This window comes from Carassius gibelio, chromosome B5, assembly GCF_023724105.1.
Source record: "Carassius gibelio isolate Cgi1373 ecotype wild population from Czech Republic chromosome B5, carGib1.2-hapl.c, whole genome shotgun sequence".
Lineage (NCBI taxonomy): Eukaryota > Metazoa > Chordata > Actinopteri > Cypriniformes > Cyprinidae > Carassius > Carassius gibelio.
The window spans coordinates 15810260-15825533 of NC_068400.1; the positions used below are offsets into that span (position 1 = coordinate 15810260).

The 15274-nt window shown below is 36.9% G+C and overlaps 1 protein-coding gene across 1 annotated transcript in view; it reads left to right on the top strand.

Moving 5' to 3' along the window:
- LOC127957442 (BMP/retinoic acid-inducible neural-specific protein 1-like) overlaps nucleotides 1-15274 on the top strand; it is a 168138-nt gene that overhangs the window by 100898 nt on the left and 51966 nt on the right. The window contains exon 4 of the mRNA XM_052555976.1: nucleotides 1455-1624. Within this exon, the coding sequence (XP_052411936.1) occupies nucleotides 1455-1624 (170 nt within the window). The remainder of the gene's footprint in view (nucleotides 1-1454; nucleotides 1625-15274) is intronic.

A 15274-nucleotide genomic window follows, 5' to 3' on the forward strand; every position in this document is an offset into this window, starting at 1 on the left:
ATGTTGATATAATGACATGTTGGCTGCATGAACAACAGCAATCAAAATGATGCCCGTATGAATGCTGGCAAGCTCAATGGGACGACTTTATACAGCATGACAACAAGTCTTGAAATGTGCTGTTGCTGTGGCATCTCAGTATCGTTTTCCTCTAAAGCAATGGTGGAAATCATTTAGTCATCCTCATGTCATTCAGACCCGAATGACAACAGGACAATACATTGCCCATTGTCCAAAATGCACCATGACAGTACACTGTACAATTATTATTATTATTATTATTATTATTATTTACAAACTTATTAATAAAATAACTATTTTGGAGTATGTTTCACAAGAAAATGCAACACTTTGCTTTAAAGCCTTTATTTATACTACATAAAAAAAAGATGCCTTATAATGCACCTTATAATAGATTTTACAATCTCATTTATAATTATAACCACAGTTATAGTTAACCACATGTATATATATATATATATATATATATATATATATATATATATATATATATATATATATATATATATGTATATATGTATATATATATATATATGTATATATATATATATATATATATATGTATATATATATATATGTATATATGTATATATATATATATGTATATATATATATATATGTATATATATATATATATATATATATATATATATATATATATATATATATATATATATATATATATATATATATATATATATATATATATATATACACACTTATTAATTAATTGTTTCACAATTTTTTTTTTCCAAATTTTTGTTTGAATTATCTACAACAAAATATATAATGTATTACAACACATTATGAGCTGATGAAGAATGTAAGAGCTAAAGTGGACAAAAAACCTCACAGCTTAAAAAATACTGTGAAATTAAAATCTATAGACACAAATGGATAAAGATAGGAGTAAGATAGTGTTTCTGAAATAAATAAATAAATAAATAATAATAATAAAAAAACAACCTTGACTGTATTTGAAATCTATAAATGCAAAAATATAAAGTCGATCACTACGAGTTATGTCGAACAACATATGGGGTCTTCTGCACTCCCGTACCTAACCAAGACGCTATATAAAATAAACATAAATGTACATGTGGGTGTTTTCTGTCCATTAGTCTGATACAAGACATACTACGGAAGACAAACAGCCTAAAATCTGTAAACTGACTGGTGCATGAAAAAAAGTACAGCTGTCAGGTTTGCCGTCAGTGACGATGCACTCAATAAGAGACGGTTGTCTTTGATATCATATTTGAGTTGAATGAGAAGAAAGGGAGTCACGGAATGACACCGGAGCGAGTAAATGATGAGAAGCATCATTCTATAAAGTGAATGGATGTTTGAGAGTGTGATATTTTAACTCTTGGCATCTAAAAGATGGGAAATTAAGTCTTGCATTTACTGACCATATTCCTATGTGCCTTTAGGTGAGGAAGCTCTCACCATGTACATGGCCAAGAACAAGCTGGACAGGAAGATGGTCAACGCCACCCAAGGAGTCGAGGCACTGCACCAGCTCGCCTCCTCATATTTCATCGACCGAGATGGCACCATGCGCAAACTCCATGAAATACAGATCTCCAGCAACGCCATCAAGGTAAGCAAAAAAGAGAGAGGGAGAGGAATAAACCCAGATAGAAGGAAACATCCTCCATTATCCGCCCACCGTCCATCTGTCCGTAGAGCTTTTTCTTGTTGGAGTTGACAGGCCACTGAAGAGCTCCTGGTAGACAGGGCTCGAGGTAACAGGAAGTCAAGCATGACAGAATTAAACGGAATTGACAATAGCTGCTGAGTCAGGACGACAGCAAGCAGCAGACGCAGCACTTGTGTTGCACTTAAATACAGGCATGGGCCTAAGAACGACCGACCTGACAAACTAGTGCAAATCTCCATGTGCATTTATGCTCAAAATGTTTAATCAGCAGGCCTTGTCTATGTTTGTGTGTCTCAATTAAAGTGGTATCCCTTGTGAAAAAAAAAGATGTTTAATTGTACTGAATCTGCACTTGTAGTGCACTTAAATATCCTTTTAAAAAGTACACTTAGTACACTAAGTCATCCCGTTCAATGTTTGTTCGCACTCTTAAAAAAGTGCACTTATTTTGATGTGTTCAAACATCAAAACACACTAATCCACATGGACAGTACTTAATTATAATTTAAACTATAGTGTGTTATTTGATATTACATTTAAAGTTAATATATTTTAAATGTGCTAAATGGGAACTTTGTTATTACAAATGTGCAATTTGAAATATATTTAAATTCATGACATACAATTTTCAATAGAACTGAGATTAAAGTATATTTTATCATGAATTCTCGTCAGCCTACACTTTAATCATATTTCAAAGATAACAGAATTAAGAAATTACATATAAGGGTGTACTTAAGTACAATGTCAAAATTGTCTAATTGCATTTAAAATACATTTAAACATGTTCCATTTTCATTTAGCTTCAAATTCAGTTTGCATTTAAATAAATTTGTGTAAAGTATTATAGTTATAATATTTATTATTTCCTTTTTAAAGCTATAATACAGTGTACTCTTTTTTTCTCAAGAGATGCTACTGCTAAATTATGTGTAGTTTTAAAAAGAATGTGCATACTGAGGAATCCAGGGACAACACAAAGAACAATACATATATTTATAGAAAACAATTCATATTATGCATCAACATAAAATATATATATTTATTATAATTGTGTTTCTTTATGTAGCTGTATCTAAAACAATATAATTATGTGATATGTCCTCATTTGGATACATGTGCACGCGCGCTTGTGTGTGTGCGTGTGTCATATTGCAGACAGGAAACTGTTCCTGCATTCAGGAAGAGACAGAGGCTGATGCACACAAACACACACACACACACACACACACTCACACACATAGCTAGAAAGACCTGTGCTAACAATATCAATTGAGTTTGGATGGCAGTACAGCTCTGGAAGCTCACGTACATACAGACATAATGAAAGTGTTGAAATGACAGCATGTCTTCCCTGTGAATCCTACAGACTGGTGCTCAGTGTGTTATTGGCACACAGAAATATGTCTTATTATGTGGAACTGAGTGTCTGTACTACACTTCACTACATGCTAATTAGCGTGTGCAACAAACACGTGTAACATCTTAAAAAAATGTAAATGGTTGTTTCAGTTTTTATTTATTTATTTATTTATTTATTTCAGTTTATCATAAATTATAATAGAAGTAATTATGAAATTACAGTATAAAGGCAGGTTATTATTCAGTTATAGTTTACTAAAACTAAAACTGAAAAAAAAAAATATTTTAAATAAAATAAATGTTAACTATTATAATTTCTCGATGTTGTTTTATATTTAAATATATTTATATTTTTTTACAACACTTATGTATTATATACACTTGAGATCATATTATGCATGAAGACAATTAAGCTTGTTTTAGACCTTGTTTGCATTGCAACAAATCAAAATAAACAAATAAGCAGAAATGTGTCATTTTTTTTTATATTTATTAAGCACTATATTTTCCCATTACAGAATTTATTTATTTATTTGTTTGTTTGTTTGCATTAAGTTAATGCCAATGACCGAACATACCTACACTAACTTACTAACTAAATGTGATTTACTTTACAAATCATTTTAATCTTTGACAGCATCCACCATAGACTGGTTTTGTTCACTTCTGAGAACACTCAGAATATCACTAAATAAACTCACACTCTCTCCGGCTTTTCAAAACACAGGTTATGACAGCATGGCGTCAGGCTTCACTCTCTGGAGGCATGAAATGCATGATGTCTGTCAGCTAGCTTCTCTCTTACCCCGTCCTGCCAGGAGGGGACGTGCCCTAGACACTTCAGAATTTATTTGGGGGCTTGCAGCAGACAAATGAACAGTAAGAGGAGTAGAAAATGGACTCCCTGCATCACCTCTGCTGTATTTATCAGTGTCTTCTGTAGTCTGAGCACTGCTGAAGAGATCTACAACACTTAAATCGCATAGAAGATGCTCTGTCACTGTGTGTTTCAGATGGGCTGTGATATTTTAATTCTCTCTGTAGAGTCAAATCACCTCATTGGATGAATGTTCTTTGAAAGCAATAATCCATGGAAAATTGGGTATTATGTCATTAACTTACCCACATTAAGTTTTAAACCCATATGTCTTTCATCTTTGGAATGCAAAATTAGACATTTTGAAGAATGTCCATGTTGCTGTTTTCCATATAACGAAAGCAGACTGTGACCAGGCACATTCAGCCACTACCTGCTGTATGGAATAATCAGATTGTATGGCAAGCTGAATTATCTTAAAATGCTCCCATTCCATTTTTACTACTGACCATTATCTATTAGAGAGCATTCAATTCATTCCTTACAAGCAATAATCAAAATTAGTTTATTAGGGGCCAAGCACCGAAGGTGCCTAGGCACCTATTGTAATCGTTGGCGTTCTTCTTCTTCTTGTTCTTCTTCTTCTTGTTCTTCTTCTTCTTCTTCTTCTTCTTCTTCCGCCGCAAGTCTATAGAACCGATTGCGGGAAAGTTGTATAATTTGGCACACTGATAGAGGACTAATGGATTTCTTGTTTTCATTACAATTGGATATAATTCTAATTCATCTTCTTGTTATAATTACAACTAGAGAGCTGTCTAATTCAATTCTTACTTGTAATAATTACAATTAGAGAGCATTTTTAAATTAATTCTTACTTGAAATAACCACAATTGGAGAGCTATGTATTTCAATTTGTGTAATAATTACATTCAGAGAGCTTTCTAATTCAATTCCGACTATAAACAATAATAATAATAAAAAAAAAAAAAAAAATTCTTATTTGTAATATTTACAAAAATATAGTTTTCTTGTTCAATTCTCAATAATCATGGACAACAGAGTTTTCTAATTCTTCTCTAACTAATAATTACAGCTGGAGAGTTTTTTAATTCAATTCTCGTAATAACTACAATTAGATAGATTTCTAATTCAGTTCATGTAATAATTACTATATATATATATATATATATATATATATATATATATATATATATATATATATATATATATATATATATATATATATATATATTTATTATTATTATTTTGATTTTTTTTCTAATTAAATTCTGACTAGTAGCAATGTAATTACAGCAAATCATAGCATAGTGTCAGTTCTGGCAGGTCACGTTAGTAAAGCTCGCATCGGCTGATTCTCAGCTGATCCATGTCTACCTACAGGGATGTGACACCTATCACAGCACTAATGTTAACTAATTTTACATTAAATTACTGAACCTAAAGACATCTGCAATACATTTATGTCTACATTTATGTTCTATTCTGTTACACTGGGGTTATTGATGCTCTCCCTGCTCTTATACATCCTAGACTGCATGGATGTGCATGGAGTTCTTTCCCAGAACAAAATTATACCACCAATCCAAAATGTATGCTAATTGGCAATCACCTTTGATGATAGTGGTCAGAACAGAAATAAAGTTTGGAGCATTTTAAGCTAAATTGGTTTGGGGCAGGCAAAGAGGGAACAAGGAGCTTGGAGCCCAGGTGGAGTGGGTGGAGGGTGGAGCCAGGGAGGAGCCCGGAGCAGGAAGAGCCAGATGGTGGTCCAGAGACCAGCCAGGATGACGATCCACGGTGGAGTCGACGGCGGGAGGAGCCATGGTGGAGGAGGAGCCGACGACACCAAGGGACCAACTGACGGAGACTGCGCCTGTGGGTGAGGAGCCTAAGATGGAGCAGAGCAGCCACAGAGCCAGGGTGATGCAGAGGGTCCAGAGGTCCAAGGCAGTGCTGAAGGCTCCGGTGACCGAGGCGGAGGTGGGGCTCTGGAATCCCGCTGTGGAGTTGGAGCGACTGAGGACACAGGTGGAGCCGGATGAAAGGAGGAGCCTGACAGAGCAGGAGGGATGGAATGACGAGGCGAGGCCACAGGAGTGGTGTCCTGAGGTAGCGGATGGTCGACGACTGACCAAGGTGGAGCCGGAGGGCTAGGGAGCCCAGTGGAGCTGGTGGGATGACGGGCCACGGTAGAGACGAGGGAGCAGGGTGGCAAGGCGGAGCCGCAGGGTCGAAGGACTGAGGTGGACTCCAGGACTCGTAGGCTGGAGCCGGAGACAGGGAATCCACATGCCAAGCATGAGATGGAGACTGGAAGTCTCCACGGCGAACCATCACGCCCAGATGGTGCTGACTGAGGGTGAGCTGCGGGACTGACTGGCACCAGTGGATATGAGGTCGAGGAACTGGCTGGTCTGGGAAGAGATAAAAGAGGGAGGCCGGAGGAAACATAGGAGCTTCAAGGCTGGACAGAACGAGAAGAAAAACAGGAGATTCAATGTTGGACTGAACCAGCGGAGAAACAGGGGATTTGGGGCTGCGCTGAACCAGCGGAGAAACTGGAGATTCAGGGCTGGGCTGAACCAGCGGAGAAACAGGAAAAATTCAGGGCTGGACAGAACCAGCGGAAATGGAGCAGAGGAACTGACTGGTCTAGAAGGAGGCGGGAGAGGGAGGCTGGGAGGGGACACAGGAGGATAAGGGCTGGACGGAACCAGCAGAGAAACAGGAGATTCAGGGCTGGGTGGAACCAGCGGAGAAATAGGAGATTCAGGATTTACCTCCACAAACCAGTCTATAAGGTCCATTAATTCCTCCATATAACTCACAGAAACCAAGTGCAGCTCACCCTCAGTCGCAGGAGTGTGGGCAGGGCTTTCCTCCATGCCCTAGATCTCCACTAGTAATCCCATGATGCACTGTGTTGCAGGCTCAAACACCTGGTCAGTTGCACTCTCGAGTCCTTGCTTCCCGACAGTGATAGGCTCGGGCTCGGTGGCTGCGGTGGGCTCTAGCTTTATCTCCATGCAGTGGGATGACGGCTGGCTGGTCTCTGGTTTTGGGAGTGGGGCTAGAGCTATCCTCTCCAGCGGAGCAGATGGTGAACGAAAATCCATTTTTCCCCATCACCCACTCCACGAACGGTCCGACTGCTCCAGGCATAAGAACTGGACAGCAGGTAAGGCCATTCCGGGAGAGGGGAAAAACAAAACAAAAAAATAAAGAAAAATGCCGCTAAATACACTTTTAGGTCTGTGATTCTGTTACAGCTGCTGGTGTGTTAATGAAGGCGCACGAGGAAGAAGATATATACAAGAGTTATTTTATTGATCGCGGGAGAATAAGGGCACATCCAACATAACTATACAATACGATACAATAATCACGGACAAAGAGGAACTAAACAGACAGGGTATTTGAGCTCAAGGGAAGTAATCAGGGGAATGGAGACAGGTGGGGATTAAACAAATCAACTAAACAGGAAAAGGAACATGACCAAATAAGCAAACTGAAAGTCCATGAACATAACATTTTTAATATAAACTCATTAAAAAAGCATAACAGCACTGAAATGCAGCGAACACAAAAGAAACATAGCAGGCAACACATGGAGCCCATTAGATGCAATGACCCAAAGAGATCACAGGCAGAATAATCAAATCTCAGCTTCTTGTATTTACATATTTCTTGTTCTTTTGTTTATTTTATTTATGTGCATTTTTGTATGTTTTATGCAATTATTCTTTAATGTCACTAAACGTGTAGCACATTCATGTACACATAAAATGAGAAATAAAGTGAATCGGATGATGTCCTGTTTTGGCAATCAGCTTCATAACACACAGAGAAGCAGATTCATTCTAACAAATGTTTCTTGTTTTTCCCTTTTGGGAATTGTTTAAGAATACAATTAAGATCTTGTCTAACAGATTAATAAAAGGTGCACTTTTATGATTGGGTGTTTTGGACTGACAAAGCCTAGATTGATGCTGTGAGAGAGAGAGCTGTGTGATGGTGGCCCCTCAAGGTCATGTCTTCCTCTCTCAAATCCTTTCAGCTGATTTAGTTTTAAACTCCATATGCAAATGTATGATGATTTAGCGATGTTTCAGAGGACATCTATTTAAAAATCTATTGGTTGGCCAGTATCCAGCAACGAGTTCCCAAAACATGTGCTGTTAAAATGGAGGCTTTTTTTTTTTTTTCTGCACAAAGACCATCAGCTGTGTGATTATGCAGAAGAGCTGGTTGACATCACTCATATGTGTGCGGTACAACATCGCTCTGATATGCTGCTGTAACAGAGCAGGGAAAACAATGCCTAAGATGTTAATATATACTGAACTAAATTATAAACGCAATACTTTAGTTTTTGCCCCATTTTTCATGAGCTGAACTCAAAGAACTAACACTTTTTCTGTCTACACAAAATGATTATTTATCTCAAATCTGTCTAAATCCGTGTTAGAGAGCACTTCTCTTTTGCTGAGATAATCCATCCAACTCACAAGTGTGGCATATCAAGATGCTGATTGGACAGCAAATAATCATGCTGTCCAATCAGCATCTTGATATTCAACACTTGTGAGTTGGATGGATTATCTCAGCAAAGGAAAAGTGCACAGGTGTGCTTTAAGCTGGACACAATAAAATGCCCCTAAATGCCTCTAAAATGTGCAGTTTTACTATATTGAGGGGTCTAGGGAGGTCCGAAAACCAGTCAGTATCTGGTGTGACCACCATTTGCTTCACGCATTGCAACACATCTCCTTCGCATAGAATTGATCAGGTTGTTGACTGTGGCCTGTGGAATGTTGGTCCACTCCTCTTCAATGGTTGTGCGAAGTTGCTGGATATTGGAAGGAACTGGAACAAGTTGTCATATACGCCGATTCAGAGCATCCCAAACATGCTCAGTGGGAGACATGTCCGGTGAGTATGCTGTCCATGTAAGAACTGGGATGTTTTCAGCTTTCAGGAATTGTGTACAGATCCTTGCAACACTGGGCCGTGCATTATCATGCTGCAACATGAGGTGATGGTCATGGATAAATGGCACAACATGGTCAGGATCTTATCACGGTATCTCTGCGCATTCAAAATGCCATCAATAAAATGCACCTGTGTTCGTTGTCCATAACGCATGCCTGCCTATACCATAACCCCACCGCCACCATGGGCCACTCCACTGGGCATGTCTGCCATCTGCCCTGTACAGTGAAATCCGGGATACATCCATGAAGAGAACACCTCTCCAAAGTGCCAGACGCCATTAAATGTGAGCATTTGCCCACTCAAGTCGGTTACGACGACGAACTGCAGTCAGGTCGAGACCCCGATGAGGAAAAGGAGCATGCATATGAGTTTCTCTGAGATGGTTTCTGAGAATTTGTGCAGAAATCCTTTGGTTATGCAAACCGATTGTTGCAGCAGCTGTCCGGGTGGCTGGTCTCAGATGGTCTTGGAGGTGAAGATGCTGGATGTGGAGGTCCTGGGCTGGTGTGTTTATAAGTGGTCTGCGGTTGTAAGGCTCTTTGGATGTACTGCCAAATTTTCTGAAATGCCTTTGGAGATGGCTTATGGTAGAGAAATGCACGTTCAATTCACGTGCAACAGCTGGACATTCTTGCAGTCAGTATGCCAATTGCATGCTCCCTCAAAATTTACAACATCTGTGGCATTGTGCTGTGTAATAAAACTCGATCTTGATCTTGATATGCCACACATGTGAGGTGGATGGATTATCTTGGAAAAGGAAAAGTGCTCACTAACAATTATTTAGACAGATCTGTGAATAATATTTGAGAGAAATAGGCCTTTTGCATACATAGCAAAAGTCTTAGGTCTCTGAGTTAAGCTCATGAAAGGCAGTAGAGTAACATGACTGTCACTGTAAGTCACATGACAATGATAACATAACTAACTCTCTACATTAGATCCATAGATTTATGGTCAATCCTTTTCTTACTCAGACCACATGACTCCAAATGTACCTTGAACTGTAGAGAAGACAGTAAGCCTATCTATTATTGTTAGTTGCTATTCATAAGAAACAAACAAAAAAAAAGTATTGCTGATTCCACAAAAATGTTCAACATTACAGCTGTTTTCAAAATTAATAATAATCCTAAATGTTTCTTGAGCAGCAAATCAGCATATTAGATTGATTTCTGAAGGATCATTTGGAAATTCAGTAAGGATGCTGAAAATTCAGCGTATAAATGACATTTTAACATATATCCACACAGAAAACAGTTATGTTATTATGTCATAATATTTCATGATATTACTGTATTGTTTACTGCATTTTCAGTTAAATAAATGCAGCCTTGATGAGCAGAAAAGAGAACCAACCCCAAACCTTTGAACAAAAGTGAAAATCATTTAAATTAATTTAAATACAATGATAATAATATATATACAGTATTGTTCAAAATAATAGCAGTACAATGTGACTAACCAGAATAATCAAGGTTTTTAGTATATTTTTTATTGCTACGTGGCAAACAAGTTACCAGTAGGTTCAGTAGATTGTCAGAAAACAAACAAGACCCAGCATTCATGATATGCACGCTCTTAAGGCTGTGCAATTGGGCAATTAGTTGAAAGGGGTGTGTTCAAAAAAATAGCAGTGTCTACCTTTGACTGTACAAACTCAAAACTATTTTGTACAAACATTTTTTTTTTCTGGGATTTAGCAATCCTGTGAATCACTAAACTAATATTTAGTTGTATGACCACAGTTTTTTAAAACTGCTTGACATCTGTGTGGCATGGAGTCAACCAACTTGTGGCACCTCTCAGCTGTTATTCCACTCCATGATTCTTTAACAACATTCCACAATTCATTCACATTTCTTGGTTTTGCTTCAGAAACAGCATTTTTGATATCACCCCACAAGTTCTCAATTGGATTAAGGTCTGGAGATTGGGCTGGCCACTCCATAACATTAATTTTGTTGGTTTGGAACCAAGACTTTGCCCGTTTACTAGTGTGTTTTGGGTCATTGTCTTGTTGAAACAACCATTTCAAGGGCATGTCCTCTTCAGCATAGGGCAACATGACCTCTTCAAGTATTTTAACATATGCAAACTGATCCATGATCCCTGGTATGCGATAAATAGGCCCAACACCATAGTAGGAGAAACATGCCCATATCATGATGCTTGCACCTCCATGCTTCACTGTCTTCACTGTGTACTGTGGCTTGAATTCAGAGTTTGGGGGTCGTCTCACAAACTGCCTGTGGCCCTTGGACCCAAAAAGAACAATTTTACTCTCATCAGTCCACAAAATGTTCCTCCATTTCTCTTTAGGCCAGTTGATGTGTTCTTTGGCAAATTGTAACCTCTTCTGCACATGCCTTTTTTTTAACAGAGGGACTTTGCGGGGGATTCTTGAAAATAGATTAGCTTCACACAGACGTCTTCTAACTGTCACAGTACTTACAGGTAACTCCAGACTGTCTTTGATCATCCTGGAGGTGATCACTGGCTGAGCCTTTGCCATTCTGGTTATTCTTCTATCCATTTTGATGGCTGTCTTGCGTTTTCTTCCACGTCTCTCTGGTTTTGCTCTCCATTTTAAGGCACTGGAGATCATTTTAGCTGAACAGCCTATCATTTTTTGCACCTCTTTATAGGTTTTCCCCTCTCTAATCAACTTTTTAATCAAAGTACGCTGTTCTTCTGAACAATGTCTTGTACGACCCATTTTCCTCAGCTTTCAAATGCATGTTCAACAAGTGTTGGCTTCATCCTTAAATAGGGGCCACCTGATTCACACCTGTTTCTTCACAAAATTGATGACCTCAGTGATTGAATGCCACACTGCTATTTTTTTGAACACACCCCTTTCAACTAATTCAACTAATTGCCCAATTGCACAGCCTTAAGAGCGTGCATATCATGAATGCTGGGTCTCATTTGTTTTCTGACAATCTACTGAACCTACTGGTAACTTGTTTGCCACGTAGCAATAACAAAATATACGAAAAACCTTGATTATTCTGGTTAGTCACATTGTACTGCTATTATTTTGAACAATACTGTATATATATATATATATATATATATATATATATATATATATATATATATATATATATATATATATATATATATATATATATATATATATATAAGGCACTCCACTCTAAACATAGTGAAATATGTCAGATAATATGAGTTATTTCAGCAGAAAGTCATGGATAAATACTCAGCACATGAACAGCATCACATCCTGAGAATGACTCCAGTAAAGCCCAGTGCACTGCATGTGTGCTATTTTCTCCAGTCCTTGTCAGACTGTGTGATATGAGAAATCTCAGCTAAAGCTAAAGCATGCTGTGAGACATCAGCTTTCTTTTACGTCAGACACTGTGGATTTTATTCACAACTGACATTGATGACTGGCTGCTTTACAACATCAGTCGTGTCACATTTGGACATTGCAATAAAGAAATTTGGAGAAGCTGGAGGCTGTCATTGACTGCTTATATTTCAGAGTGAATAGACAAGCATTTTTAACTAAAATCTGACATATATATCTAGTTTGCCCTCTTTGTTAACCAAAAAATAGAAAGATTGAATAGAATGAAGATACCATTGGCCTTTCAGGTAGCTGAGGTTCACGTCACTATCAGAAGCTCAAAATAGAACTTCATTATAGGGCTGACAGGTGACAGATGTAATAAGAAACAGGCACAGTTGTCGTCCCATGATGCCCTGCTTCATCGCAGATTTCTCCGGATACAGTTTGTTCTTTAATGCTACAAGAGCTTCTAATCTCCCCATAAGACAAACCAGTCCCAGCTTTGATAGGAGCACGGGACTGTCGCCATCTTCCTGACGATCTTTACATGAATACATGATAAAAGCAGAAACTACATCAACACAAACACATCTGGACAGACAGCGCTTTCCTAAATGCAGAACATGTGCGGCAGGTGGAATCAAAGCTCGCAGATTTGCAGGCTTCTAAGTCAAGTTTGTACATGCATGTTATTGTGTTTATCTGGGTGAGCTTGAATGAGCATCAAGTCATGCGACTTTTCAGTGTTTGTGCATAATCCTACAAATCTCTGTCTTCATTAGACGAGGGCTTTGGTTTTGTTTAATACTTTGGCAATCTATGTCTTAATCCGCTGATTATTTGTGTGTGTGTGAGAGAGAGAGAGTCCTGAAGCTTTTAGACTCCAGAGATTATTCTCTTTTCATGCCAAGTGACGTGTGCTACAGAGCTTCATAAAGGGATTTTTAAAGAAATCATTTTCTGAAATATGAAATATCAGTCATTTAGTCTAAATTATTAGTCTTTTTTTCACAAAGCACTAAAGCAGATATTTATCTGAATGTTCATGATGCTCTGTTTATATTTAGCTGAGGTCATATAATAACTTGTGAGGAACAGATCCATATTTATTTCAGTACTTGCTGAAAACATTTATTGTAGCTCTCAAAGCCTTGTGGAAAAGAAATACACTATAGCATACTTCTGCAAACTGTATGTAATGTTAGCAAACACTTAATTGTATATTGACTACAATAAAATGCCATTGTAATATAGAAGTTTGAATGTACATTGAAAGCAAATATATAAACATCAGCGTTTTTTGACCTACTTAAAAGACTGGCGTACAGCTTTATATCCAATTTCATAACTAGGTTTATTTATAGTATACTTTTTATTGAGGTTTATATATATATATATATATATATATATATATATATATATATATATATATATATATATATATATATATATATAAACTTTTGTCCTGCTAAAGTACACTTATTCTGATGTGTTGACTTAAATACTACAGCACGTTAAGTACTTTTTTTTAAATATAATTTTAACTTGTGTTATTTAATATTGCATTATAACAATTAACAAATAACCTTTATAAAAAAGTGCACTTAAGATGTTTTATATTTCATTAATATTATATTATCTGCAAGTACAGTTTTTTATATACTTTAAGGATTCAAAAGGCATTACAAGTGCATTATCAATAAAATTAAGTGCACCTTTTTTCATAAAGGAATTTTTTTTTTTTTTTTTTTTTTTATCTGTTCAAAAAGCACATTTGTATTTGTACACCATTCCGAACTATATGGCTCTTGTGTTCCAAGGAAAACAGATGATCATATGCACAGGACTGACACAAGGATAATTAAATAAAAGAATTTCATTTTTACCTTGTTCTTAGTTCTCTGTTGTTTTCCTTACAGGGACAGGCAAACAGCTCGTAGGTTTCAGGTGTGTTATTGTGATGTGCTCTGACATGTCGCCTGCAATCACCTGCCCACAGGCACTAAAGGTCAGACGCGTGCTACAGTTCTGCTACCGTGTCATTGCAATTAAAGTGACCCTGAGAGTGTGCAGAAGTAACACTATCTGCAGAACAAAAGACTGTATTTAGGTCAAAGGCTGCTGTAAATCATACTCTGGAGGCTGCAATAAGTTGACAAAATATCAGTGAAAAAAACACACACACACACACACACACACACAAATTATTTCCCAGTGCATATTAAGCTTAAATTAGAAAGATCCAGAAAACTGAATAAATAAATAAATAAATAAACAAATAAATAAATAAATAATAATAATAATAATAATAATAATAATAATAATAATAATAATAATAATAATACAAAGAAATAATAATAATAATTCAAGAACTCATCAGCTTATGAGGAATACAAGACTAGAAGAACACAAGGTTTATAAATGCACAGGGAGGTAAATGTACAAACTACAAAACACCTGGAAAAAAATCAAGTAGACATCAGAAAACAATGCTGCCTCAAATGCACCTGGGAAACTCAAACCTCTGAGTCAGGGATTCACTGTTTAAGACAAAAAAGGTCTCTTAAAAATGACAATGTAACAAAATGCACTTACTTTGCACCTTATTAATTCTTATGGTTACTAGCAGAAACATTTCGTTTTCATATAGTAAACCATGAAAAGTAACTGCACATTTAAAGGAATAGTCCACCCAAACAATTAAAATATGCTCCACCTCAGTACATCCAAGATCAGGTGCAGTGAATTGGTGCCATCAGAATGAGAGTTAAAACAGCTGATAAAAACATCACAATAATCCAAAAGTACTCCATATTACTCCAGTCCATCAGTTAACATCCCTAGAAGCCAAAAACTGCACGTTTATGAGAAACAAATCAAGCATTAAGAACTTTTCGCCTCAAACTGTTGATTCTGGCTAAAATTCGGATTGCTTCCTCCAGTGAAAAAGACATCTGGTCAAATGAACAGATAAAACAAAGTTTACAAACCAAAACAGTCTAAATCAGCTCTAAATGAATATTTTGGATGCATACAAGTACAGTTTAAATTTGTCTTAATGATAGATTTGTTT